Raw genomic sequence first — 26,764 nt, 5'->3', positions numbered from 1 at the left:
ACAAACTAAAATGAGGGTGGTCATGAAGGATGAAAGGGTAACATTATTTCTTGCAGCACCTGAGTTTGAGGTCCGGTTGTCTGAGCTCCTGCTCTCACCTTCCTCACACAGGCTGTTCTCCCTCCTTGATCCAATTGACTGCTCTCATCTCCCCAAACCCTGCTTCTTCCCCTGTACTCTGGAAGAGGTCCCCAACCTTTCCCCCACCACCCCTGTGCTGGGAAGAACGTTACAGAGCACAAGATATCACCCCCAGCTGATCTCTCACTTCATTTCCCTCAAAGACTGAGAAATTGCCCCAAATTTGGGAACAATAACAGCACACTCCGGGCACCACGGCAAGATTCAGACCCCTTTTAGCCAAAACCAGAGAAGGCGGGTACCACTGCATGGCTGCAGGAGTGCTGCTCTGCTTTGTTTCAGGCACAGCAGAACACCCGTCTCCATGTCCCGCTCAGACACGGCTCCACAAGTTTTGCTGCAAATCCCATTTATTTTCGAATCCACCCGGAGGTAAAAAACTCATCAGGGAATGGAAAATTTCAGCTCAAACGAATTTCCAATGCGGCAAAATTACAAGCTAATGGGAACAGGATCTGAACTAGGGGGTGCAGGACAAGCCTAACTGAACCCAGCACCAGCAGCTCCACCTCCAAGGCGTATTTTGACCCGCTATGTAATTAGACACAATTCCAGAAACAGGAATTATATAAACCACTCTGCATATATTAGTTTCAAAAGCCCCAGCTATTCACTGGGTACATCTTTCCGTCCACATGGATCCAATTATGGAATAGGCACCCAAACTCTCTGGGACAAGCAGAAAAGAAAGAAACGGGTGAGCCAAGATGACTGCGAGCGCACTCCGGCATTGCTGCGCTCGGACAAGCATCACAAACCCACCTAATTCTTAACAGATTGCTCCAAATGTCTTCCCTGCAGGCTATTGCCCTAAAATTCCTTTATTCCCTCAGGTCTGCGCCCTTATCCCACCTGTGTTTTTCTATTGAGTTACCTGGTGCAAAAAGGTCACCTTCTAAAGAGCATGCTTGGAGCAAAAAGGAACGCCGTCATACAAACATGTCATTACTATACGTTAAAACAACACAGAGGAACTGGTCAAGCTGAGTAATGCAGGGAGGCTGAACTGCTTTTCTCTTCCTGGAAAACTCATAAACCTGCCTATAAAGGCCATGAACCAGTGTTTTCAAAGATTCCACCTCCTGGTATGGCTTGGATTATTTTTTCCATGCCAGATGCACATTTAACAGAGTAACACAAACAGTGCAGCTTCTTAACTTACTCTTTTAACACCACAACAGTTTGTAAGCTATTTCCCCCAACATATGACTAGTTGTGTTTTTACTGAGCCCGTACCAGGAACAACCCATTTGGCAGGATGAGTAGTGATTCCAATATGTAGCCCGAGGGTATTTAACCTCCAGACCTGCCGCCATCCTGCTGCAGGGAATAAAGACCATTCCTAGAAAACTCCCTAAGGGTTTGTGTTGCGAATAGTAAAAGGCATGGTACGGTACGTACAACTCCATGAAAAGCACAGAAAGCCACCTGCAGACCAGGAAACATTGAGCTGTTCATCAGGTAAATAGAGCTCTGTATCACAGTCACCTTTTAAAGAGGAAAGTTGCACAAGTGCTTCAGCAAGTTTGATAGCAAAGACTCCTCTTCTCAGTCTTGCTGAAGTAGTTCCCTGATTTCTCACCAACTCTCACTGATTATTCCATGTACCTTTAAGGTACAACCACAAGAAATGGTGTTTTTTTTCCAAAGTGTGTTTTCCCAGCAGCTGGAATGGCCCCACTTCAGTGCTGTACTATGCTGTAATCTTACTCTTCCAATAGTTGGAGGTCCTGCAGGAAATCCAGAGAGGGTCTATGGAGAAGGGCCTGTAGGGACAGGCCAAGGGGAATGGCTTTAACCTGCCAGAGGGGAGACTGAGATGAGCTCTTAGGCAGAAGCTCTTCCCTGTGAGGGTGCTGAGGCGCTGGCACAGGGTGCCCAGAGAAGCTGTGGCTGCCCCATCCCTGGCAGCGTTCAAGGCCAGGTTGGACACAGGGGCTTGGAGCAAGCTGCTCTAGTGGAAGGTGTCCCTGCCTGTGGCAGGGGTTGGAACTGGATGAGCTTTAAGGTCCCTTCCAAACTGTTCTGTGATTCTATGATAATCCAAATTTAGGAACCTATAGTAGTAAATAGCCATCAGAGATGCCACCATAGTACACTGTTGTCCTAAAAGTCAAGTATTTTGGCAAATCCTAAGTTTTTTTCATTTTTCAAGGCAATTTTTGTAATGTTGCTTACCCTCAGTCCTAATCTGCTGCTTCTAAATACCACGCAGCCGCGTCTTACAACAGTAAATCCCAACATTTCAATCAAATTACAGAACAAGTGGCAAATGACAAAGTATACTTTAAAAAGTTCTGTCTTCTACACATTTACACATTAGAAAAAGAATACCTTTTGACCAAGAAAGAAGAAAAAAACTCTTATATCAGAGGAAAATAATCTCAACTTCAATCACATCTAAAGCTCCGTTAGCAGGTTTTTTGTACGAGCCTTTTGAATTTCTTGTACACTCAGCAAGTAGATCTGATAGTAAACATCAAACCAGGCAGGCAGCTTTTGAAAACCCAGGCTCAGCTGATACAACTCTTTTAAGTCAAGTTCAAAGTAAAATTTGAAGATGAGATAGCAAACTACACCTGAGTGCTCGTGACATTCAGTAGGAGAAATCGGCAGCTCCACGCTGCAGCGGACCCTGGGTACTCCTTCCTAACTTTCATCTTCTCTGCTTTGCCTCACCCTTCCCAAAATAACAGAGAAAAATTAAAAGGGCTAAGTAACTCTGACACGTTTAAAGCAACAGTAATGGAGAGTAAGCAATATATAACACACAAAATCAAGGCAAAAAACACCCGGTCCTGCTGATCAGTGTTTTATACTCATTGGAGACTCTACAAAGCCCCACACCTTCTGCTCTGATGGACATGGTGCATCTCCCCTGTGAGCTCTGCACTTTCATCCCCAAGCAGAACCTATTTCACCTCATTGGCATTCAATACTGCAAAATGCTATGCTGCAGGCCACTATCCATCTCCTTCAGAGAAGATGAACACCAGAACCCTTTAAAAAGAGGCATAACTTCAGATATTCAGTCAAAAGTTTCTCTGTTCTGCCTTTGCTGCCAATAGTAAAACTTGCATGAGTGTTGGTCTGTATAGGAGAATTATCAGTGCAGATCAAAAAGTCAAAGCTTGTTTGCCATCACCTGATGTTAGGGTAACTTACGTTATGTGAGCTGCAGTAGAAAACATTACCTAATACCTTTTCCTGCTGGAAAACTGAAGTAAAAGCTAAAAGTCACTGGTGCTGTGGCAGGGTAACATCCTATTAATAAAGAACGATTCACAGCAGATTGATTTACAGCACATCTGCCCTATCAGCACACACAAATGGAAGAAAAGCTGTTCCAATGATATGCCCACATCCATAAGAAAGACTCTAACAACTTCTTTTAAATTCTCCATCATTTCTCATAGGATGACAGTCAATATTACAGCATTATCTACTTTCACAGCCCCTGAGGGACGCTTGTCTTGGATACCGCAACTGGAGTGGGAAGGAAGAATTACAGAACCAGTGGCTGCATCCCAGCTCTTTCTTTGGCCAGAGGAGACATCCAGAAAGCAGCACATCTAACTGAGCACAACCCTTTCCTAAAGACAGTATAAGTTCAAACTGGGACTGACTAGATCATTTCATTACAAATCAGGATAAAAGGAGAAGATGTGGTAGCTAAACAAAAACCCGGACCACAGGACTAGAGAGGATTTTCAAATGAGTAAGCAGAACATCCTTTCCCAATGTTTCAACAACAGCATGACTGTATTTTGAGCCAGCAGAGAGGATGGGGGATCTAGTTCTGAATCTGCATCTCTTTATGTCTAAGTGCTGTGAAAACCAAGACAAAATTAGATGTGCTACCTTAACCCTGTGTCAGCTTCTACAGAACAGCTGGAGCATGCTCTTACCTTCACAGATTCTGTCCAGTCGCTGCCGCTTGACTTTGTGTTTATCCACAAGTGCCATCCTTGAGGGTGTTCTGCAACTTCCTGATTCAAAAAGCAAAGCAGTCCCCCAGGAACTTAGGAATATTCACAGGAATCGGCATGCATACCGCCACTGTCGATCCTGCAGAGGAACAAAAGGGCTCATGAGGATTGCCAGCAAGCCAGGTGAAACCTCCCCATCTCCAACTCTGGTATCCCATCAGTCCCACATCTTATACTGCAAATCAAGCTTGCAGCCCCTTTATCTTCCTTGCAATCAGAAAGCACGGCACTGTACACAAGAGCTGCTGAAGCGTGGTATGGCCTTCCCGGTTTTATTTCTGTCTTAAAACCCTATTCCTAGCAGATAAAATCCATTCAGCTCTTTTGTAGGTTCACAGACACTGCAAGATTATTAGAGAGTACATAAAAAAGGGAAAGCAGCTTTTGCTCTTCCAGTACTTTCACACATATAGACACAAACCACTTTTATGCCTTATTTAAGCCTTGCTCTGTAAAGGTGATCAATGGAACTTGAATTTACAATGAGACCTTGGTACATATTCCAGAGTTCACCATAGCCTGTTCTTACCTTGATACGTGAAGGGTTAACATTAAACTTTGGATGCCAGAGCTGCCGTTTCTAGTGTACACACTTTTAAATGCCAGTGAAATAGAGTGATCCATAAAGCAGTATGTGTGGCTGACTTACAACAAATGCCCTACAAAGGGACAAGAGCTGCAGGCTTCTCTGCATGTTGGTGACACGGAGGAAGACCCTAAATGGATCCTCTCAGGTCTTTTATTCCTACAGAGAGCCAAAGGTTTGTTTAATCCCTGAATGACAGACCTGAGCTCAAGCTGCAGACCCTGGATGTGCCATGGTGGCACTTTTACCCAACAGCTAGGAGTCTTTCAAAGCAAGTTCCACAACAGCATTCATGAATCAAGACATGCAAGAGAAGACCTCATGCTGGCAGTGGAATTCAAGCCATTCAATACTACACACGTTGTTTTTTTTTACCGAGTTGTATTACCAGCAATTCAATATCCTCTTTCATATTTTAAAGGTGAAGACAGATGACCCTGATAAGAACTGCAAACCTTCCAGGGTTGCCTCCTGCTTAAGAGACACATGCCCTCCCCCAGCCATCTACCACCTTTTAAGCCCACTTAAAGGCAATAAAAAAGAGCAGAATTAGTGGAAAGCTGTGATTTCTAGGTACAAAGCAAAACGCCACCATGATTTTAGTGGCAAAAGGGAAGAGAAAGAAGAAGACAGACACAAGCACAAGCACAGCAAGAAACCCTCTCCTGCGTGGCCACCTGTACTGTGCTGTGCAATAGACTCTGCCTACATAGGTTGAGTGTGCGATACACTCAAACACTCTGCCTACAAAGTACTAGAAAGGGTTAAAAAACCAAATAGGTTCTGGAAAGCCAGCAATAACCACAAAGTTGGTACCACTTGTTCAAACTGGCCCCCAAACAGCTCCTCTGCAGTGGGTGAATTTTCACACTGCCTTATTTGCAAGCAAAGGTTCACATAAAATATAGAAAACACAAGAAGAAGATGCTGAAAACCAGGAAAAAACAGATTGATGCCCAAAAGCTGACCCTGGGCAATGACTGTAACCTCAGCTTTTGCTTCCCCTTATGTAGAGCTGCAATAGCAACGCTTAACCCATCCTCTGGAAACACTTCAGCTTCTTCAGCTTCACACAGTCCAGTCAGGCATTTCTACCTTGTGTTTTATTCCTCTGCAACAGCGCCCAGCTCTCCTAAAAATCACACCAGCAAAAGCAATAACTTCCCAGCAAACACAGTTAACAAACGCGACAGCCCAGGCTGAGCACGCCAGGGGTAAAGGCTCTAACAAAGCCGCTGCATACCGAGATGACAATTTCATGGGTATTATTGTTATTATTATAAATGGTTATCAATTATGCATCACATTGATAGTTAATTTCGAAAAGGAAAAGGGTTGTGTTGGTACAACTGAGTTCTGACTAAAGGAAGATGGGTGATTTCCTGGTAGTTAATGGCCAATTTCCCAGCAGCGCGACTGCAGCGTAATCTCTGAGATTTATAGCAATAATTAATTGATTTCTTTTTAAGCATAGGGATGCTAAAGAGCACGATTCCCACTCACATTAATAATTAATGCAACGCTCTAAAAGAAGCTGAAAACTTCAATTCCAGAGGCAGGAGCTTGTTACAGTCAAAATATTTCTTACGACAAGGATCAAACTGTTAGTGTAGCTAAAGCCAGAGCGGGGAATAGCATTTCCACAATGAATATTTAAAGGTATACACATGATTTTTTACCTCTATTTCAGGGAGAAATACCAGGTTATAAAAAAGTCATGGCAGGGGAGAAGAAGTTAGTATTTCGTACTGGAAATGCTCAAATGGCTCATTAGGTTGGGGCTGCAACTCCTTTTCCTGTTTTCCCCCAAACAAAAAAAATCAATATCCAAACTGTATTTGATTTTGACAGAGTGCATCTTCTGATGGACAAATGCTTCCATTATGTTCTTTTCCCTCTTGTCATCTCAATTCCCTGCATTATTCCCTGGAGGAAAACTTTGCACAAAAGAAACTAATAATAATCAGAGAAATTATTGCTCATATTAGCAGAATCCTGCATAGCTTAACCAAATGCCTGTAACTGAGCTCCTTCCTAACGATGTTAACTATTCCATCTTGTTCTGACAGGTACCCATGATGGTATCAACCAGCAGTAAAAGCCCAGTTTGGAAGACTTATTAAACACATGGCAGGAGCTTCCAAGCAGGATTTGGCAGGGATAGATAAAATGAAGAAAAGCAGATATGAGGGGCACAGGAACAAGCAGCTATTCCACAGCCTGTATGAAGCTGCAATTAAGAAACCAGTTCTTCCATTCATGGGATGGAGGATGCAATTAGATGCACATCCAACTTCAATCCATCCTCAATGGTTTCTACATCCAACCCCATCTCAAAGGCTAAATGTCCCCTTGCAATAAAATAAATACAATCAGGCTCAGCAGAACAAAACTCATGGTCAGCAATTAAAAGAAGAGGAAAGCTCATTGTGTAAGGAAATTTGAGGGAGGCAGACGCATGCACAAAAACTACTTCATCTTCAGCAAGATTAGGAAACAAGTGAAGTGATTTACATACAGTAATTGCATGGCCGTGTTAGCCTCCAACAGTGTCTTTCAAAATGTAAATTTCCTTGAAAACCCTTGGACACGATGATAGCCCAGCAGTTATTTATTTATTTAAGAGGAGGAATGTACTTAAATATGATGTTTTAGGGGAAAAAAAAAAATACCCAATCCTGACATAATGCATTTAAAAAGCTTAATACTGCTCGTTAAGTACCACAATCTATGAGCCAGAAAATGAGAGCAGAGGAGGCTGCGTTAGGGCTTATTTTTCCAGCTTTCAATGGAAAATGTGTAGAAAGAAAAGGTGATTTTCCAAAATAGGAGGCACTGTTAGCTAAAAGTAAGACAAAGGGGACTTGGCAAAGAATGTGTTTGCTGAGCTTTCTCTCAATTAGCACTGTTCTATCATCTTTTCACTGCCTAGGTAGGTAGCACAGGAGCACAAACATACAATGGTTTGGGTTGGAAGGGACCTTAAAGCTCACCCAGTTCCAACCCCTGCCACGGGCAGGGACACTTTCCACTAGAGCAGCTTGCTCCAAGCCCCTGTGTCCAACCTGGCCTTGAACACTGCCAGGGATGGGGCAGCCACAGCTTCTCTGGGCACCCTGTGCCAGCGCCTCAGCACCCTCACAGGGAAGAGCTTCTGCCTAAGAGCTCATCTCAGTCTCCCCTCTGGCAGGTTAAAGCCATTCCCCTTGGCCTGTCCCTACAGGTCCTTGTCCCAAGCCCCTCTCCAGGTTTCCTGTACCCCCTTTAGGCATGGGCAACATATATTTTTGAGTATCCATCACATATGTTGCCATCAAACCACAGTGGCACCCAGCAGGTGACTCAGAGCCCCCATTCCCCTTGCTCCAGACAAAACCGTGTCTCACACATTCCCTCCCTGTGCACAGTCCCAGGAAAGTGGAATGCTGTTCCTTAAAACTCATTTTGTGACAAGCAGATGCTGATGCAAGCGCACAGCCCCACTGCAGCACCGCAGGCTTTGGTAAAGCATCATAAAACCTCACCTGAGAGTCCTGCCCAAAACACAGCTCAACAGCTAGGACTTACTAAAGCCACACCTGCTGCCTTCCTAGGTGTGAATGAACAAGTGGCACGAAGGCACCACTTCTGCCAGGGCATACATGGTCACAGGTTAAGTGGGACTCTTCTCTAACTTCAAATACCAGCATCTTTCTGAACAATCCACACACTCCAAGGCCCATAATGGAGTCACAAACCTGTTGTTCTTGATTTCCAACTACATTTTCCACTGTCTATGAAATATGTCATCTACAATCCCTACTACAGAAAAATTGGGGATGCACACACTGCAAAAGCTCCCGTTTCCAAAGAGCAAAGGAAAATCTCTGTCCTTCCTCACATCTAAACTGGGTTTCCACATGTATAACTCCTTAAGCACGGGAAAATCCAGCCTGAAAATTTTGATGGTGCTATCAGATATTTCTTAGGCTCCCAGGAATGGAGATATTCCTGGTGAAGGTTTTGCACTCATGGTTACTGCAGGACACCAGCAGACCAGGATGCCCAAGTAATTGTGAAGGTAGCAGCCACCGATGTCAAGGGTTGCTCTCCTCCATCCCCCTTTGCATTAAGGTTCCAGTTTTCCAAAGCTCAGCGCACTTGAACTGAGATTTCAATGCAAGAACAGTCCTCAGAGCTGTTTCAGCCTTGCAATAGTATCACCGGGTATTAACTGTTCTGGCCATTTCCACTGCTGATCGCTTCAGATGTTGGCAGCTGGTGGGGAGGACAAGAGGGGCTGGGAAGTGGAGTTCCATATTAGAAAGGCAATGCAGGGAAAAAGAAGGAAGGAAGCACATGGAGATAATGACATGGGAGGGAAGTGGACAAAGGAGATGGTACAATGCAGGAGGAACACAGTGAACACTCTGTCATCCTTCCTCCCTGGGCCAACAGCACATCTACAAGTGCGATGCCACTTCTCAGCCCTGTTCACCTTCTCCTTTCTCTAAAACACTGGCACTACTGCAGGGGAGGAGGGAAGCACATGGAAAGGAAGAGAAGGGGCAGACAACAGGATCCTTAGTGAGATCCTTCTTTTGGGTGATTTCTTTTAAAGCACAATAAAACAACTCATACTGTCAAGACACCATTAAGGCCAATAGCACAGCAGGAACCAAAAATGGATTAAACATTTATAGGGGTAGTGAGAACCAACATAGATTTTCATTAGTCCAAATATAAAATAGGTTGGGTTTGTTTTTTTTTTTTAAGGCCTGAGGGATGCAAACCCTCACACTTGGGAAGAGGAATCACACAGCTGTGTGGCCAGGGTTTGGACTTCTCCCGCTCCATTAAACACCATCAGCCACTGCATGGGAAATAGGATGCTAGGGGAAAAATAACCAAAAGGCTTTTTTCCAATTTCTGGGAGAACCACCTTGGGGCCAGGCTCTGAGCTGGGTTTGGCTGGGGTACAGTTAATTTTCTTCATAGTAGCTGGTATGGGGCTGTGGTTTGGATATGTGCTGGAAACAGCATTGATCACATAGGGGAGTTTTGTTATCACTGAGCAGTGCTTGCACAGAGCCAAGGTCTTTTCTGCTCCTCACCCCATCCCAGAGTGAGTGGTGTGCATGACGAGCTGGGACACAGCCAGGACAGCTGACCCAAGGGATATCCAATACAGTATGGAGTCATTATCAGCATATAAAGCTGGGGAAGAAGAGGGTACAATTGAGAGTGATGGTGTTTGTCTTCCCAAGTCACTGTTACCTATAACAGAGCCCTGCTGCCCGACACGTGTCTGACCACGGGAAGTGGTGAATGGATTCCTTGTTTGTTCTTCTTGTGTGTGTGGCTTTTCCTTTACCTGTTAAACTGCCTTTATCTCAACCCATGAGTTTTCTCACTTTTCCCTTCCAATTCTCTCCCCCATCCCACTGGAGGGATTATGAATAAGGGGCTGCAGGGAGCAGGAGTTGCCATCTGGGGTTAAACCATGACAGTCTACCAGCAGCCTGTACCCCCCATGGACCCTCACCACCCACAGAACAACGAAGGCAGAACTTTTGCTACAAAACCTTTCTCAATTGGGCTTCATGTTTTTACTCATTATTAGCATGATTTTGCTGCCGCAGAGTGTTCAGAGATGTTTTGCATTAAGACCTCTCTGTGGGAATGCCTGGATGATGCCATGGGTGAAAATAAACACTATTTCATAGAATCCCAGACTGGTTTGTGTTGGAAAGGACCTAAAGCTCATCCAGTTCCAACCCCTGCCACAGGCAGGGACACCTTCCCCTAGAGCAACTTGCTCCAAGCCCCTGTGTCCAACCTGGCCTTTGTCTTTTTTGATTTGCTTTCTCCCTGCTGCAAAACCCAACACCAAAATCTTGCCCTTCCACTTCCTACCTGGTGCCTTCCTCCAAAAGCTGCTGGGGAAAGTGCACTTGCTGGCAGGGAAAGCAGTAACAGAGCAGGTTAAACGTGCTTCACGGAGAGCTGGCACTCCCACGTTAGCACCTGCTGATGGCAAATAAGGAGCTCTTCTGCTCTTTGCCGTACAGAAAAGCAGAATAACATGCTGTAGGAGTCTTGTGCTGAAGAAGTGGCAACAATTCTGAAGAACTTGCTATTATATGAGTGAACAAAATGTACCATAACGGCATATGAGCCTGCACATCTGCTGCTAAATTAAACACGCTACAGAACGATGCAGACCACATCTTAAAACATTATGCAACAAGATACAGACTGTGTTAAAATAGTAAGGCTTCAAAGACAACATAAAGGGCTTGATCCTGCGTTCCTTTCAGCCCTTGAATGTCACAGTGAGTACCCCTCATCAGTTTTACACCATCAAAGATACTTGTTGACTCAGTAAAAGAAATATTGCACATTTATATATGCCCTTCAAAGGAAAGAAAGACATGTTTTTGCAGCATTTTCCTTCCTCTCCATCTTAATGATGCATAAATCATGACAGACATTTTTATTTGGAATTGGATTTTTTTTTTTAAAGTTTCTTTAAGAGTCATATTTCAGGTGACAAACTGTGCTCCAGATTGGGTTCTCTGTAGCCAGAAAGATGTTGGGAAGACCTACCAGTGAAGGAGAAGTTCTCCCCTGTGAGGGTGCTGAGGCGCTGGCACAGGGTGCCCAGAGAAGCTGTGGCTGCCCCATCACCGGCAGTGTTCAAGGCCACGTTGGAAGGGGCTTGGAGCAAGCTGCTCTAGTGGAAGGTGTCCCTGCCTGTAGAAGTGGATTGGAACTGGATGAGCTTTACTATCTTTTCCAACCCAAACCATTCCACGATAATATGATACTAAAAAAACAATATTCAAGTTGCCCCAATAGCAGTGGTGCAAAACAGAAGGGAGTGAGATACCTATTTTATTTCCCAACTTTCTTTTCCCCCTTAATTTTATTTTCTACCATTAGTGATGAGTTTTTGACTTTGAGCAAAGAAGATCCAGGCATTCTCCCTTGCCAAGTAGTAACAACCATATGCAGATCCACTCTGAGTTTTCAAGTACAACTAGGAAATACCACAACTGGCACTCCTTTCATTCTTAAAGCTAAAATACAAACAAGCAACCAAAACAGACAGCAAGGAAATTGCTTTAAAGAAAACAACCCTCATCTCTCTTTCTGGCATCAAAAGCGGAGCAGGTCGATGCTCTGCTCTTACCCTCCACTGACAGCCCTCAGGGGCCTGGTGGTGGGCAAAACAATAAGCAGGAGCTGAACCCAAATTATCCACTTAGCTTTGAGAGCACCTAATCCATCTGCTAATTAAGCCTGGGCCTCCTTCAGCCTCTCTTATCTTGTTTTTCTAAGTATCTGAGGCTGATAACACACACACTGATACTGCTATAGCACAGAACTGGCTGGGAAACCACCCTTAACTTTTCAAGTAAAGCAAGAGGAAACAATCCATAAATAAACTTAGAGCTTCCAAAGGTCCCTACCATGCTGAAAAATAACATTCTGTGTGTTACCAGAGTTCCTTAAATTACTCATTATTTATTTCACTAATTGCAAAGTTTAATGCTGGAGAGAGGTGAAGCTTTGCTGTTTGAGCATCTGGATAAGCAAAAGCTCTCCTCTACTCAAGCTTTTAGTTGCTCCTGGACCAAAATCATCATGGCCAAATTAGAAACCCCAAGAAGAAATGACTATTTGCTGTTTTATCAGATGAGTTATGCAGATACTTGGCCATTAGAGGGCATTTTACACTGCCGAGTGAAGCGCTGGCACACAGCTCGTGAGCAGCATTGCAAACTCCCATCTGGAGCTGCTGGAGAACAGTTTCTGTCTATCCTCATTTAGTAATTGCCACTTTTCAACCTTTCCATATGCTGTATAGAGATGAGCAAGCAAGAGCAAGGACAAGAGGAAAACAAGATGAAATAGCTATGACAAAAAAGCCTGGTTAACTAAACACATCGGTGCACAGCTACTGAGGCTTCCAATGTTTGGTTTTGTTCTGTTCTCTTCCCCCCGTTAACTCCAACACAGCAAAGTTCATCCTTTTCACTCTCAAAACCAGCAGTTCATGCTTCAAGTTTAGAAAATGAATAACTGGGAAATTATGCCATGGCACCACCACCCATCTCCAGAGCAGAGCGGAGAGCTCATCCATCTCTGGAGCTGAACAAAGGCAAATCCAGCATCCTCACTGCCAAGAGGTAGGACATGGTCACTTACCTTCAGATGTCTCCTTCTAGTTACTACTATACTGCTACATGTGAACTTTAAACCGTTTTCAGCTTCTGCTGGCTAGGAAACCACACAAAGCCACCCACTTCCCTGCTTTGGTGGTTTTCCTCTCTCCATCTAAATACAAATCAAATGAGGAAAGAGACAGATATCTTGCTGTACATCTCCAAATATACGCATGTTTGTAATCAGGGTGCCCAAACTTCCTGAGTACGAGCAGCATACCAAAATCTTCATGTGGCCAAGAGCCACATCCTCCCAAACTCCATATCCCGCTCCTGCCACAAGCTCCATGCTCCCCATGTCAAGCCTGGAGTTTCTCCATCCCCGTGACACTGTGCCACCAATGTATCAAGCCCACTGCCCTCACCAGTCTCTGGCTGCAAATGTGGGGCTGGCAGAGGAGGTGGCTGTGTGTTACAGATCTGCCTTGCAGGATTTAATTAAGCATCAGGACGTAGTATATGCTTCCATAATACTCACACGTTAGTCCTGAATTCCTCCTTAACAGAAAGTTCAAAATAGCAAGCACAACTATACAAAGCCTACCAAAATGACCCCGGATACAAATGCTTTCCTTCAGGTGCCCGAGCTGAAAAGACCAACACTAAAACAAAGACCACATTTTCTTTGAGACCCCTGCAAGTCATAGAATCCCAGACTGATTTGTGTTGGAAGGGACCTTAAAGCTCATCCAGTTCCAACCCCTGCAATGGTCAGGGACACCTTTCACTAGAGCAGGTTTCTCCAAGACCCATCCAACCTGGCCTTGAACGCATTATATCACAGATACCTGAAGCTCTTTCTCCATCGGACCTCAAAGAGCCTGTCCTGGGAGCTCTGCCTGGACTGGGAAGAGTGGAGAGGAGCAACACTTCTAGTAAATTTTTGGAGTTGTAGCTTGTCCTTCTGTTAGTGCTTACATTTACAAGGCACTCTTACATAAAAAGTCCTCATCTGCATTGACTTATTTAGCAACATGAAGTAAAATAGCCTGAAGCTATTCATGTTGCTTAACATGCTTTTTCTTTTTCTTTATGTAGATGATGCCCTGTGTAAAGGAATATTCAAAGGGGAAAAGTGCATTTTATTTGTAACACTTATTACTACCATTGAAGAAAAGATGTTCTAACAAGTCTCCGAAGGGGGAAACACATGTAATACCTTTCACAGCTCAGCTAATTCATCTTTAGCTGCCCAACTGCTGGCGAAATCTCAACTGGAAACTCTCAGAATAGAAATGTGGAAAACCCTGTTTCTTGTGGTCTGAGCTCTGTTCCCACTGCACAATCTCCTTCCACGGGAGTGAGTCCTGTTTGTTTTCAGCTCATAGCAGCTCTACTCTAAACTAAAAAAAAAGGGAAAAGAAAGGAGTTCAAGAGTTCAAGGCTACGGCTCCATTCAGGCGTACACCCACGATGCGAACCGGCCTCTCCATCCTGTGCTGGAGGCATTCCTCTCCCCATCACCTACCTGCAGAAGAGCCCCGACTGGGGGAGATGAGGGATGAAGGAAGGAGCAGAATGCTAAGAATGGTGGAGAGAAGAGCCCAGACTTGAGGCATCGTGGATGAAAGAGAGCTTGGATCAAGAAACAGGGATGAGGATGGAAGACAGCTTTTGGAGAATGAGTCTGGTGAGCCACAAGGGACCCTCCTGCCCTTTAGGTTCCCCACTTGCAAAACCCATGCTCCAGACAATACGGAGCTCCATGGAGTCGAGCACAAGCACAGTCAGGATGGAAATGTGTGAGTGTTTCCATGATATCCCATGGGAAAGAGGTCGTTGGGATGCAGGGCAGCACTGGGATGGCTCAGCTGCGAAACACTGCCTTTTCCCATCCCTCCATTCCTGTCTCTCCCTCGCATCTCACCTTTGCTGCTCTTGCAGCATTGCTCACACAGTTTAATTTCCAGAGGAGTGAAAGGAAAGGGAAGGAGGGAGCCAAGTGAGCAAAGGGAAGTTTAGATAACAGTAATAAATAAGATGAAATAATTCTCTCACCACTAACCTTTAGTGGCAAATCAGAATATCCTCTGCACCCACCACAGGTTTGCACAATCTACGCACCTTATAAGCCCTGCCAGTGTGCTGTAACAAGGCTATTTTGCAATCTAACAACACTCAGGTTATTGACCTAAATTTATACAGGCTCAACTGGAGCCATAACAGTGCATTGTGTGCTGAGGCCTGCTTGGGATGCCTTAATACACGGATTATTGATGCAATGAACTGTGACGGCTCCTATAGAGCTGTTATGGTTTATTGCAGCAACACCTATTTGGGGTCCCTTTAATGCACACATCAGTGACACAATAGACAGAAAGAGACACTACTTGGGGACGCATTAGCCCATGGATCACTGACATGATAGACCACAATGGCTCCAGCCTCCTGCCTTAACGCAGCGAGCAGGCAAGCACATGGAACTCCCAGATTCCCAAATCCTGGGGAGCTGAGGGTGGATGGACAAGAGGTGCGGGGATGCTCCCCCTCTACCACCCAAACCCACCGGCTCTGAGAGGTGAAACTTGCAGGAAGCAAATTTGCTACAGAAAATAAGGATTTATAATGGAAGCCTCAGCAGGACCAAACTTTTAGCAAGAACAGCCACAGGCCTGCGTTAGAGATCAAGGCTAAAACCCTGCGTGAGAAATACATGGAAATTAGCCAGCAAAAAAAACAAATCAGTGTCCAATTTTGAGCACGAAAAAAAAGGAAAGGAAAACATTTTATGTTCCAAAAGAATGTAAAACAAAGTGCACCAATATCTACATTTCTCTCTTCTTTTCCTCTTGAAGAACAAAAGTAATCCTAAGAGGCTGAGAGTTAAGCACGGTTTAAAGCAAGTTGCCTGTGTAGGAAGACCTCAGACTGAGTAAAGGAAAATTAAAGCATTAACAAACACAAACCAAGTGTGCGCAGGCTCCTCACCACAACCAGTGCACAGTTCAAAAGCTGCAGCTGGCTTTGCACTCCTGCGTGCATCTCCCCCCCGCCTCATTTACCAGGAGCTTTTTTTAACACTGGTGACACTTCGCATTCAAAACTGTGGTTAAAAATAGACCCTCGGTCCTCCCATTTTAACCCTGCAAATTCCGTCTCCTCCTTTCTGATCCTCCTGCTCTGCCATCAGCTATGGGGTGATGGAGGGGTGAGGTACCTGCCTGCAAGCCCAGGGTCGCCCCATGCTGCCCCCAGGGACTTCATCCAAGCCTGGGTGCACCCCTCTCCCAGTTTTCCCAAAGCTGATAGCAGGTTTTATTTGTAGGAATGACAGCATCAGGTCTATTCTCCTTCTCAATTTCCCTTCCCACCTGCTTTTGCAGATGACATTAGTCTAAGGCTTTAAAGCCCCCCCCCCCCCCGCCCCAGCACTACTGTTTTCTCTATGGCCCTGCAATCACCAGCCTAATCAGGAGCGTAGAGAAAGAAATTCCTTTGTTATCCTGTAGCTACTTAAATGCTGAACCTTCAAAGTCTCCTTGGGAAATAGGCCTGGTAAACAGCTCCCACGAGTACAAGGAGCCCTGCACAAGAGAGACTCGAAAATCAATATCCTTCACCCAACTTATCAAATTTACCGAGGACATTTATACAGTATAATTAAATAGAAAAGAGATACAAATACAGAAGAGTATTTGCACGGCACTGCATAGGAATTGCATTATCTCTGCGACAGAGGACACTTTGACAGAACGGAGGGGAAATGCCATATATCAACCAAAGAAGCCGCAAGGAGCACGGGGAAGGTCTGCTCTCATTGTTCATGAGGAGTGTCTAATGCTTAAGTAAAGACAGGCACAAAACACATATCAGCACTTCTACCTAAGGCATTTCTGCAGGTCCTGTTCAGTCAGCCAAAACGATGCCATCAGAATTAGCTGGTGATGAATGCGGCCCAAAACACTCGCCTGCCTCTCAGACTTGTACAGGGTCTCCAACACGTTGGGGCACTTCCTCCTTGCTGGTGTGGAAGCAAAGCAGATGCTATCATGTTGCTTTTCAGGTTATTAATGTACCAAGTAAAATTGATTTTGCCCAATAATCCACTTGGTAAGTCAGTGATGTTTTCCACAACCAGCAGCCGTCCCTGCAGACCCACAAGATAAAATCCTGTGTGCAAGGTTAGACCTGGGAAAGGCTGACTGCCAGCCCAGGCAAACCAAAACAGCGTGGAAAAGGCAAACTAGATTATGTGGCTATTTGTTAAACAATTCTTCTCACAAGGGTTGTGTTACAACTGTGCTTTGTGAATGCTCCTTTGCTTTCAGGTAGAGCTAAAGAGCCTAGCTCCTTGCTCCAAGTCCCCAATAACAGCAACACTGCTATAGATGCAACATAGAATCATGGAATGATTTGTGTTGGAAGGGACCTAAAAGCTCATCCAGTTCCAACCCCTGCCATGGGCAGGGACACCTTCCACTAGAGCAGCTTGCTCCAAGCCCCTGTGTCCAACCTGGCTTTGTACACTGCCAGGGATGGGGCAGCCACAGCTTCTCTGGGCACCCTGTGCCAGAGCCTCAGCACCCTCACAGGGAAGAGCTTCTGCCTAAGAGCTCATCTCAGTCTCCCCTCTGGCAGGTTAAAGCCATTCCCCTTGGCCTGTCCCTACATCCCTTGTCCCAAGCCCCTCTCCAGGTTTCCTGCAGCCCCTTCAGGCACTGGAGCTGCTCTCAGGTCTCCCCTTCAGGAGCCTTCTCTTCTCCAGGCTGACCCAGCCCAGCTCTCGGCCTGTCTTCACAGGACATCTCCCTTGCCACATTGACCTTAAAATTCAGAATATCCCAGTGAGGTGTTGGACACACGCTCAGGTTTGAGTGCAGGTGAGCAAATTCCAGGAGCGTTTGCAAAAGGTACAGTAACCTCAGGCTTCCTTCCACTTCAGGCTCAAAGGTTTGACCTTCATGGTTGCCTACAACAATTAGACATTGCCTAATTACACCAACCAATAAAAAACAACACGCAAGATGGGTAGGATTCCTGCTCCTCAGACAGGGATATTTGGGATGCAATCACTTTGCACAACCAACCTGCTTGGGAGGATGGACTGAATGAGGGCTGACAGAGGACATGCACTACCAAAGCAGGGGCTGTTCGCACTGTATTCCCCTCCCACCCACCTCAGCTGCCCCAAAAGCAGAGGTGTGACCCCTCAGCAACACCCATCACTGCTACTCTACTGCCAGGCACCATGGGAAGAAGGGAAATCTCAGCCATCCACTTCACAATATACTCATGGGGAAGAGCAAGAACCAGGATGAAGGCTTTTTTGGTGCCTCTCTTGTGTCTTGGTTTGTTAATGTGAATCACACTCCACTCTATTTTGAGCAATCCTTTATTAAAAATGCCTGTGAGTCATTTTCTCTAAACTTGAAACTATAAAAATGGTAATGTTTGGGTAATACTCAGGAATTTAAGGTTTTGCATACTTCTCTTTTTAATTGAACAGGAAAAGAAGGGTAACCTGAGTCACAGAAAGAGCTTTTTATCCCTTATTTGTCCTGCACAGACCCACTGCTCTTGGATAAAAAAAAAAACAACAAAAAAATCACATCTCATGGAGTAAAACTTCTGAACATTCTCCACTAAATATATAGAGAGAGAAATAAAAGAACAAACGGGAAACAAAATATCTGTTCATGGAAAAGCCAAAAATCCAACAAGTGACAACCTGGGAATCTCTATTAACCTATGTCCAGCATGGTATCAAAAAGAAGTCCACAGAGGTAATGCCACAAACTTTAAGTTAACATACATCCCTTTCTGGATGGCAAAACTCGACAACTGAACATCATACTGATATTTGTGTGTATCTATCTCCAATGTCCCCCACCTAAAACCAAAAGAAGACCAAAGGCTCTCTGAACCGAATGTCACTAACCCCACTGGAACATAAGCTTTGCTCTGTGCAGTACTGCAAAGAAACCAGCCCACAAGCACCACACTTTGGGAGTTTCATCCCAGACGTGGAGACACCTCACCCTGCCTGATGACATCAAGTGAGACCCTCCTGCAATGCCAGCTCTGCAAAAAGGGTCTTCAGCAGGCAAAGGTCTCAAACATTCATGGTGTGCACTCATGGCATGCACACCAGCCTGACTCCAAGTTCCTCTTCTCCATTACTTCACTGCAGAACGTGTTCCCATTGTCCCCGGTGCAGGACTAGCAGAAGACAGCAGGCTGTGGCCAAGTGAGGCAGCAAAGAAACTTCCTTTAGCTGTCTCCTGGATGAACTAAGCATCTCTGATGTTCTTGTCCATACAAGTCATGCTCAGACTTGCCTATCCCTCGGTCCAAAGTGAATTAAAAGGCAGCAGGAATGAGGACGCTTTAATGTGCATTCCCACCACATTTGCTTCCCAAACTGCTTCAATGCGTGCACAGACCCAGCACCATCTGCAGCAGCAGATCCAGAGATGCAGTATGGAAGAACACATGGCAAGAAAGCAACACCCAAGTGATCTCCAAGCAGAGCAGCCTGGGATAGAGCTGAGATCCCTTGGGCAGGAGCAGGACCCACGTGGCAGCAGAAGACGAGGCACCAGCAGATGCCAGGGTGGCTCCAGCAGCTTAAGGCTGAAGGGAAACAAGACCAATGAAAGCCTCAGCTCTACCATTGCCAGCCTTTTACTCCTGGAGCTTGGAGGCGACTCCAAAACCACTTTCATTCCGATTCACTGCCACAAACAGGGATGAAGGCGATGCACTTACTGCTCCAGCTGCGGGGTTGCAAGTCTAACCTGTGTAAGGACTGCTAGGGAAAATGTTATAAAGGGAAACTCATTTCCCCTGGGCTGCCTGATAGAGTCCATCAGAGGAAACATCTGCCATCCTCCGCAGAGGACGAAAATGAAGAGGAAGTGGTTGGTCCATCCAGAGAAAGAAAGAGAGAAGCATTAAAGGCACAAGGGTCCTGACCAAGGCAGGAGACCCGCTTCTGCAGGCAGGTCTCAGCAAAACAGGTTAAAATATGCAGTTTTATAGGCTTCTGAGTATGAAAACGGCAGCAGCAGCCCACTTGATGAGGTCAGGGACTGAAGTGGCCTATGGCACTTGTAAGAGAAAACATCTGCTGGTGTTAAAAGGTCAGCAGGAAATGAATGCTATTTACTTTGTCCTTATTGGTTAGGCCACCACTCCTCGAAAGAGAACCACACATGGCTTAACTTAGCAACATTCACCAGCCACCCAAAGCCCCATGGTGGATGTCCCACCTCTGAGGTCCCTTGGTGCACACAAGAACCCCCCCAGTGTGATGCTCGGGAGAGGGATGAGGGTGGTCGGCTCCATCCCTCCTCACCAGCCACCACCTCACAACACTTCAGGGGAGGGAACAAAATAATAACCCTTGGTGCCTCAGGAACAAGCCGTTAAAATAAATCCGTCAACATAAAAGCAAAAAAACAAGAGGTTTCTTCTGAAAAACAGGAAGCTCTAGGTACAGAGTGGCTTAAAATAGCTCCTGCTTCGTTTGTTGACAAAACGTGGGTCCCAAGGGCTTGTGCCTTTTGATGTGTTTTTAGTTTTCCTTGTGGATGGCCAGGATCCCCTCCATGCTGCCCACCACCAGCGGGGTTGAGGGGGCTGATGGCAGCGGGCCTGGCTGTGCTTCCTGTGAGCGGTGCAGGGATCCCACAGGAAACCCGGACAGAAAACAACCGACAGTGTGAATAAACACAGGGAATTAGTTAAGGCTGATAACCCCCTCGTTAAAACTCAGCCTGAAGTTTTAAGTGAGTAGGAAAACGGTGTCAAACTTTCCCTTGCTGGCTCTTTACGCAGCATTGGCCAGCCAGGACAAGCAACCGATGCTTAGGGAAAAGCTTAAAATGATAAAGCTCTGATCCCAAGCCCTATATCATCAGGGTTTACAACCAAGGAGCTACAGCATGATGCCTTCTGCAGAAGAGAGGAGGGAGGAAATTTTACCCTCCAGCTTTCCATTGAGGCTGTGTGACATTTTCCTATTGCTCCATAACAACCCAGGTTGGGCTCTGCCCCTCCTTCCCTACCACACACCCTGCCCTCCTGATTCAGTCTGCAGAGGTGGAAAGCTGCAGCCTTTTTTTTGCCTTAATTACAAATAACCCATTAAACCAAGAAGGCTCTTGGATGATCCTGCCCATGGCAGGGGTTGGAATTAGATGAGCTTTAAGGTCCCTTCCAACCCAAACCATTCTATGGTCTAATGCTGACTAAAACATCCACTCTGAAAAGCGGGTCAAGATATGGCTCCTTTCCACAAACCTTGGTTACAGACTGTGAGTCCTGCCTGCCTTCTCCTCACACCACACAACTCCCCACCCCAGACACGAAGGGGCCCCTATCATGAACAGCTAATTACTGGACCACATTAAATTATTACTCACATTAAGATTTGTGGGTTTTCCCCCAGCCTAACAATACGCCTTTGACAGCAGCACTGCAAACACACTGGAGCAGGAGCAGCAGTCTAGCTCCATGTGCAATTAGGCCAGCATGTGGATCTTATTGCTCCTAAGGATTTCGCTCACCACCAACTGGTGAGAAGTTTTCAAGTTTAAATACAGAAGAATTAGATCTCTCTTTGGGGTGGTCGCATCTGGGGCTGGAAAACCAGATGGAGAGCGGGTTTTTTTCCGAGTCCTTTGTAAGCTGAACCAGCACACGAAGTTGCTAAGGAGCAGGCAAATACAATCACTGCTTTGGGGCAGCCAGCAGCAGAGCCCGTGCTGTGTCTGCCAACACTCAGAGGCACCATCTTAAGTGCTAACAGGGAAGAATGGGCTCACGAGCTGGGGTTTATAAAATACCATTGTGAACATGGACCTACTGCAATGTGGGGATGTGTGATTCCTGACCATAAACACCTGCACCCACGGTCTTCTCCCGGTGCCACCCAAGGAACCTGGGAGATGGATGATTTCCTCAGTTCCCTAACATGCAAGAGTAGGCTGTGAACATGGGGAATGAGGGGGAGAGAAAGAGGGAGTAAGTAATAAGGAAGCTTCAGCATTTCAAAGCACAGGGAACGAAATACAAAGATGGACACCACCCATGCCATTCAGTCTTGCAGGCTGGGCAGAGCCTGTGATGGGATAAGCCACCTCTGGAGTGCCCAGTCTTCATCACCACATCCAGCTACAGTAGCTGTTGAAGGAGTTTCAGAGTGCCATGTACCAGCAAGTGTCTGCCCTGGCTCTGCATCAGATAAACCCACAGATCATTCCCTGAGGGGGGACTGAGCTAGCAATGTTTTCCTTCCTGGGGACCAGGAAGATACGTATGACAGAGCACAGGATGGTCACTAGTCTTCCATAGTCAAAACCTGCTTTACAGACTGAAGAGAACAAGAAATGAAGTGGTTTCAATCAAAGCCTGGCCAGCAGCATTGCGAACTCACACAAAGGTGTATGGCCTAATAGGACAAGTAAATCCATATCTGTATAGCTAACTAGAAACTGACTGGGAATCTACACATTCACTACATCTAACAGCATAAGCAGCAATTTCTTGCGTTGCTCCACCATTTCCAGCAGGTGAAAGAAGAAAATCCCATCTCAATGTTCTCATCCAACCTTCATTTCATTTTGGTCATCGAACATATACCAGCAAGGCAATGTCCTGCCCTGCATGGCTACTTGCAGTGATGGCTGCAGGATTGTGGAAGCCAAAGCCATGCTGGAGAGCTGCATCTGCTGCTTGTGAGCCTTTGGCACATCCTCATATCTCTTGTCCACACAGGAATAGGAGTATGGTGTTCTAGGAGTTGCTTTGAATACCTGCGTCAGCTCTGAGATGGGGTTTATTTCTTCCTTGCAGCTAAAGAGGACTTGTATGGACAGCTCCAAAATGATACAGCCTTTGCCAGGGAATGGCTGCTGTAGAGACAGAAAAGGCATCTATCCACCCTGGTGCTTAACCACATGCTGAGTCTTAAAACCAGTGGGTTTAAAGACCTTCTTATCAGCAGCTAACACAGAGCACAGCTCCCCAAGATGCAGGAAGCATACCCAAAACCTGCCTTCCTTTCCTGCTTTTTATTTTTTCCTCCTTGGAACTCAGAACATGCACTAATAAAGTCACAAGTCAAACCATTTTAAAAAAAAAAGAGACGTTTCTCTATCAAATGCTGAGTTTGCAGCTGGAGAAGCAACTGGCAGCTTCCTATGTGGCATCCCTTGGGCATGGCTGGGCACAAGGGAGGGCTGCAGCCAATATCCCCAAAATATCCCCAAAATACCCCCAAAATATCCCCAAAATATCCCCAAAATACCCCCAAAATATCACCAAAATATCCCCAAAGCACAGCAATTTGGAAATTAATCAGCAATTCATGCGAAAATGAAAGACCTTTAAGTATTTGTTCGGGGCTTTTTGAGAAGGAAGCAACAAGTAGAAGAACAAACACATGTCCTAAGTCAGCTCTTCACTACTCAAAAGAATACATAAATGACTCATTCTTATGAACACAGCCTGCATATAAACATCTCACCTTGAAAACAATCCTGTGTGCGATACTAGATCAGATGAGCAAGGAGGATGGTGGGAAGATCAGAGATTTACCAGTAGAAAACAGAAGCAATGGGTGGCAAGGGAGCCATGGGGAAAGGAGGCCCTAAAGAGAGATTCCCCTTGACGGGCACACACAAGCACCTGGCTTTGATGGTTTATCAGGGTTTTGGTTTGCAGGTTTTGTGCATGAAAACAGTCATTTTTGCCTTAGAAAAATTCCATTTGGCAAATGGAGAATTATTGGCATTTTGAATTGGCGCTGGAGGAGTGCTTGGCTTTTTAACGGGTATTATTTTATAGGCATTTTAATCTTAGAAAGATTAATAGATTATTTTTCTCTGAAGCCACAAAGGTGACACCTTCTCTACTGCATTTTTCATATAAAATTCTACATTGGTTTCTCCAGGTTCTTCCTTTCCACATCTGCATTTCTGCTGCCTAACTATAGAATCATAGAATGGTTTGTGTTGGAAAGGATCTTAAGATCATGTGGCAGGGATGCCTCACACTAGACCATGTCACCCAAGGCTCTGTCCAACCTGGCCCTGAGCACTGCTGGTGATGAAGCATTCACCACTTCTCTGGGCAACCCATTCCAGTGCCTCACCGCCCTTACAGCAAAGAACTTGCTTATATCTAACCTGAACTTCCCTTGTTTCAGTGTAAACCCATCACCCCTTGTTGTATTGCTACAGACCCTGATGCTCTCCAGCATCCTTGTAGCCCCCTAAATATATATTTAGAGGTATAATGCAAGCTATATGGCTGCACCAGACCAACTTTTCCAGCTGTGGCTACAATGAACCCTTCCATGGCCCTGGAGCATCTGGAGCCACTGGGATGTTTGAAATAACATGCTGAAATATCTGCGTGACTACACAGCCAATTTTAAGAAGCCAATTTCTGGTTGGTAGCGCACCAAGGGAGTGCAAGGTTCAAGAGCCGGCTATCACACAACGTGTTTCCCAACGAATTTGGACTGGTTTTCTAACCCAGCTGTCTTGTTTAAAACCCAGTGCAAGCCTCCAAGGTATACAAATAATTAATTTCAACCCAGGCACTAAAGCAGCAGCTCCCAAACTTTCTTTCCTGGCTACGACCTCATTTTACAGACCAATAGCTCCGTGCAGCTCCAAACAGCAGAATAAATATTGGACAAAATGAAATCTCTGTCATGCTCATGACCTCGTTTATAACTTCCCCCAAACCTCATCTTGGGGCCATCACTCTGCTTTGGGAGCTGACACAGTCGTAACACAAATTATGTTCAAAATGCAGATCAACATATAGACATGAGTCAATGGCAGTCATGGAGCCACCAAGGGCTCCAAGGTCATAGACAAGAGAGCAAGACATGAAATCAAGGCTGAGGAGCTGCATGAACCATTCCCCCTGATCCTAAGTGGTCCTAGGGTCACTTTCCAGACCTCTGTGCTGCTACAAGATGCCTCAACAAAACCCTCACTCAACAATGACGTTCAATGATGTCCATGAGGTTTTACCTGGCAATGTCCAAACCCACCCTGCAGCTCAGCTCTTCTCAGCTTGTTTCACAAACAGCAAAACACCAAAATGTGGATGCCATTTAACAGCATCATAAATAAATCCCCTTCAAATTACCTCCCTTGGTATTTTTTATTGCTACAAGACAAATTTTAGCTTTAGGGGAACTACGTTGCTTTTTGTACGATGCTGAGGATGCAGTCAGTGTTACAGACATAAATTAGGAAGTAAAATGACCTGCTACCACTATGGAAATCTGGTAGCAGAAGCTAAGATTAGAATTAAGGCATTTTTGGTTCCCAGATCAGGTTCTACACAACTACAGCCTTGCAGTCAATTTGTAAATGAGACCTTTCTAGGATGGGTATAGGAGGTAGCAGAGAAGGGTTTTCCCAGAAAAGGGAAAACAAATGTTGTGAGGGCTGGAGCAGCTCTGCTCTGGAGCCAGGCTGAGAGAGCTGGGCTGGGTCAGCCTGGACAAGAGAAGGCTCCTGAAGGGGAGACCTTAGAGCAGCTCCAGTGCCTGAAGGGGCTGCAGGAAACCTGGAGAGGGGCTTGGGACAAGGGATGTAGGGACAGGCCAAGGGGAATGGCTTCAACCTGCCAGAGGGGAGACTGAGATGAGCTCTTAGGCAGAAGCTCTTCCCTGGGAGGGTGCTGAGGCGCTGGCACAGGGTCCTTTCCACCACAAACCAGTCTGGGATTCTATGAAACAACCAGAATTACTTCAGCAACACTCATCTCCTCATGTCTGGCTCCTAGTTCATGATTTTGGCATCATCCCTGACGATGGTGACCAGCAAGTTCACGCAGAAGAGGAGGCAGATCCTGGAACAGATGTTTGTGCCACCTGCATCTTTCTGACATACATGTTAAAAGACAAGAAATTCCCCAAATGGCTTAACTGGCAGGTTGGATTGTGAGCTGGAGCAGTGCGACTGTAACACCTGCAAAGCGACATTCCCTCTGAGCGCATGCTGCTTCCCAGGTCTGCAACCTGAACTTTAAATATTCCGATGTTCCCAACCGTGTGCAGAAAACCAAGGATAAAAACGTAGTCCTTTGGCTCCCTATTGCTGCTAAAATTAATTGCCACATAAAATTGCTGATTCCGACCAAATGAAACTATACAATTTATCAGCTCAAGGATAGAACAAACTCACTAGTGGCTTAAATACATCACCTGAGTTATTACCAGATTGCGCACCAGCGACAGTTTTATGGATCATGTAGGTTTTATAAATTCATTAGTATGGGACTAACTTTCAAAGTAAACAAAGACATTAAACAAACATCGCAAGGCTGTGTTTACAGGTAAAACAGATTTCCTTTTCCTTCCCAAAGCCATGCTGGGATTCTCGGAGGAAAATATGAAAGCAGCTTTGCTGTAACACTTTGTGAAGGGAAAATGTGGCTGCTCATCAGCATCCCAGAGCTCAAACCTCTATTTCATCCCCATCACTGACCCAAGACTTGTGCAGGTCACTCACTGGGCTCCTGCTTCAGCCTCCCCAGGCTCTTAAGGTGTTGAAGCATCATTTCTATACCACAAAGGGAGACTGGACCTGCTCCAGAGTCCTTTGCAGTCTATGGCATCATTCCATTGATTTCAGCAGGCTCTAAATCAACAGCATTATATCGCTTAATTAAAAGGGTGCTGCTACCTGGAATCAACTCCATTTCGACCAAAGTTAAAATCAGTTTTTGAGACCTACATCTAGGTGAATCCTCCTGCTCTTTCCCTACTCATTATACATTTTCCTTCCCAGTTGATGGAGGAAATACCTTTCAAGCTAACACAGGACCTGAACACATGGAGAAAGAGAAAAATTCTGGCTGTCAGA

The 26,764-nt window shown here is 45.5% G+C and overlaps 1 protein-coding gene across 3 annotated transcripts in view; it reads right to left on the bottom strand.

Moving 5' to 3' along the window:
* Positions 1-26,764, bottom strand: part of CTBP2 (C-terminal binding protein 2) — a 139,689-nt gene that overhangs the window by 57,089 nt on the left and 55,836 nt on the right. For all 3 annotated transcript variants that reach the window (XM_061478582.1, XM_061478583.1, XM_061478584.1), the window contains exon 2: positions 4,050-4,209. In XM_061478582.1, coding sequence (XP_061334566.1) covers positions 4,050-4,107 — 58 coding nt within the window. In that variant the 5' untranslated portion in view covers positions 4,108-4,209. The remainder of the gene's footprint in view (positions 1-4,049; positions 4,210-26,764) is intronic.

Source organism: Pezoporus flaviventris, unplaced genomic scaffold, assembly GCF_033815535.1.
Source record: "Pezoporus flaviventris isolate CSIRO_AGI_PZ_B2104156 unplaced genomic scaffold, CSIRO_AGI_Pfla_v1 ptg000129l, whole genome shotgun sequence".
NCBI classification, from domain to species: Eukaryota; Metazoa; Chordata; class Aves; order Psittaciformes; family Psittacidae; genus Pezoporus; species Pezoporus flaviventris.
The sequence above is the reverse complement of the archived record's forward strand: the minus strand, read 5'-3'. Positions and strand labels throughout refer to the sequence as shown.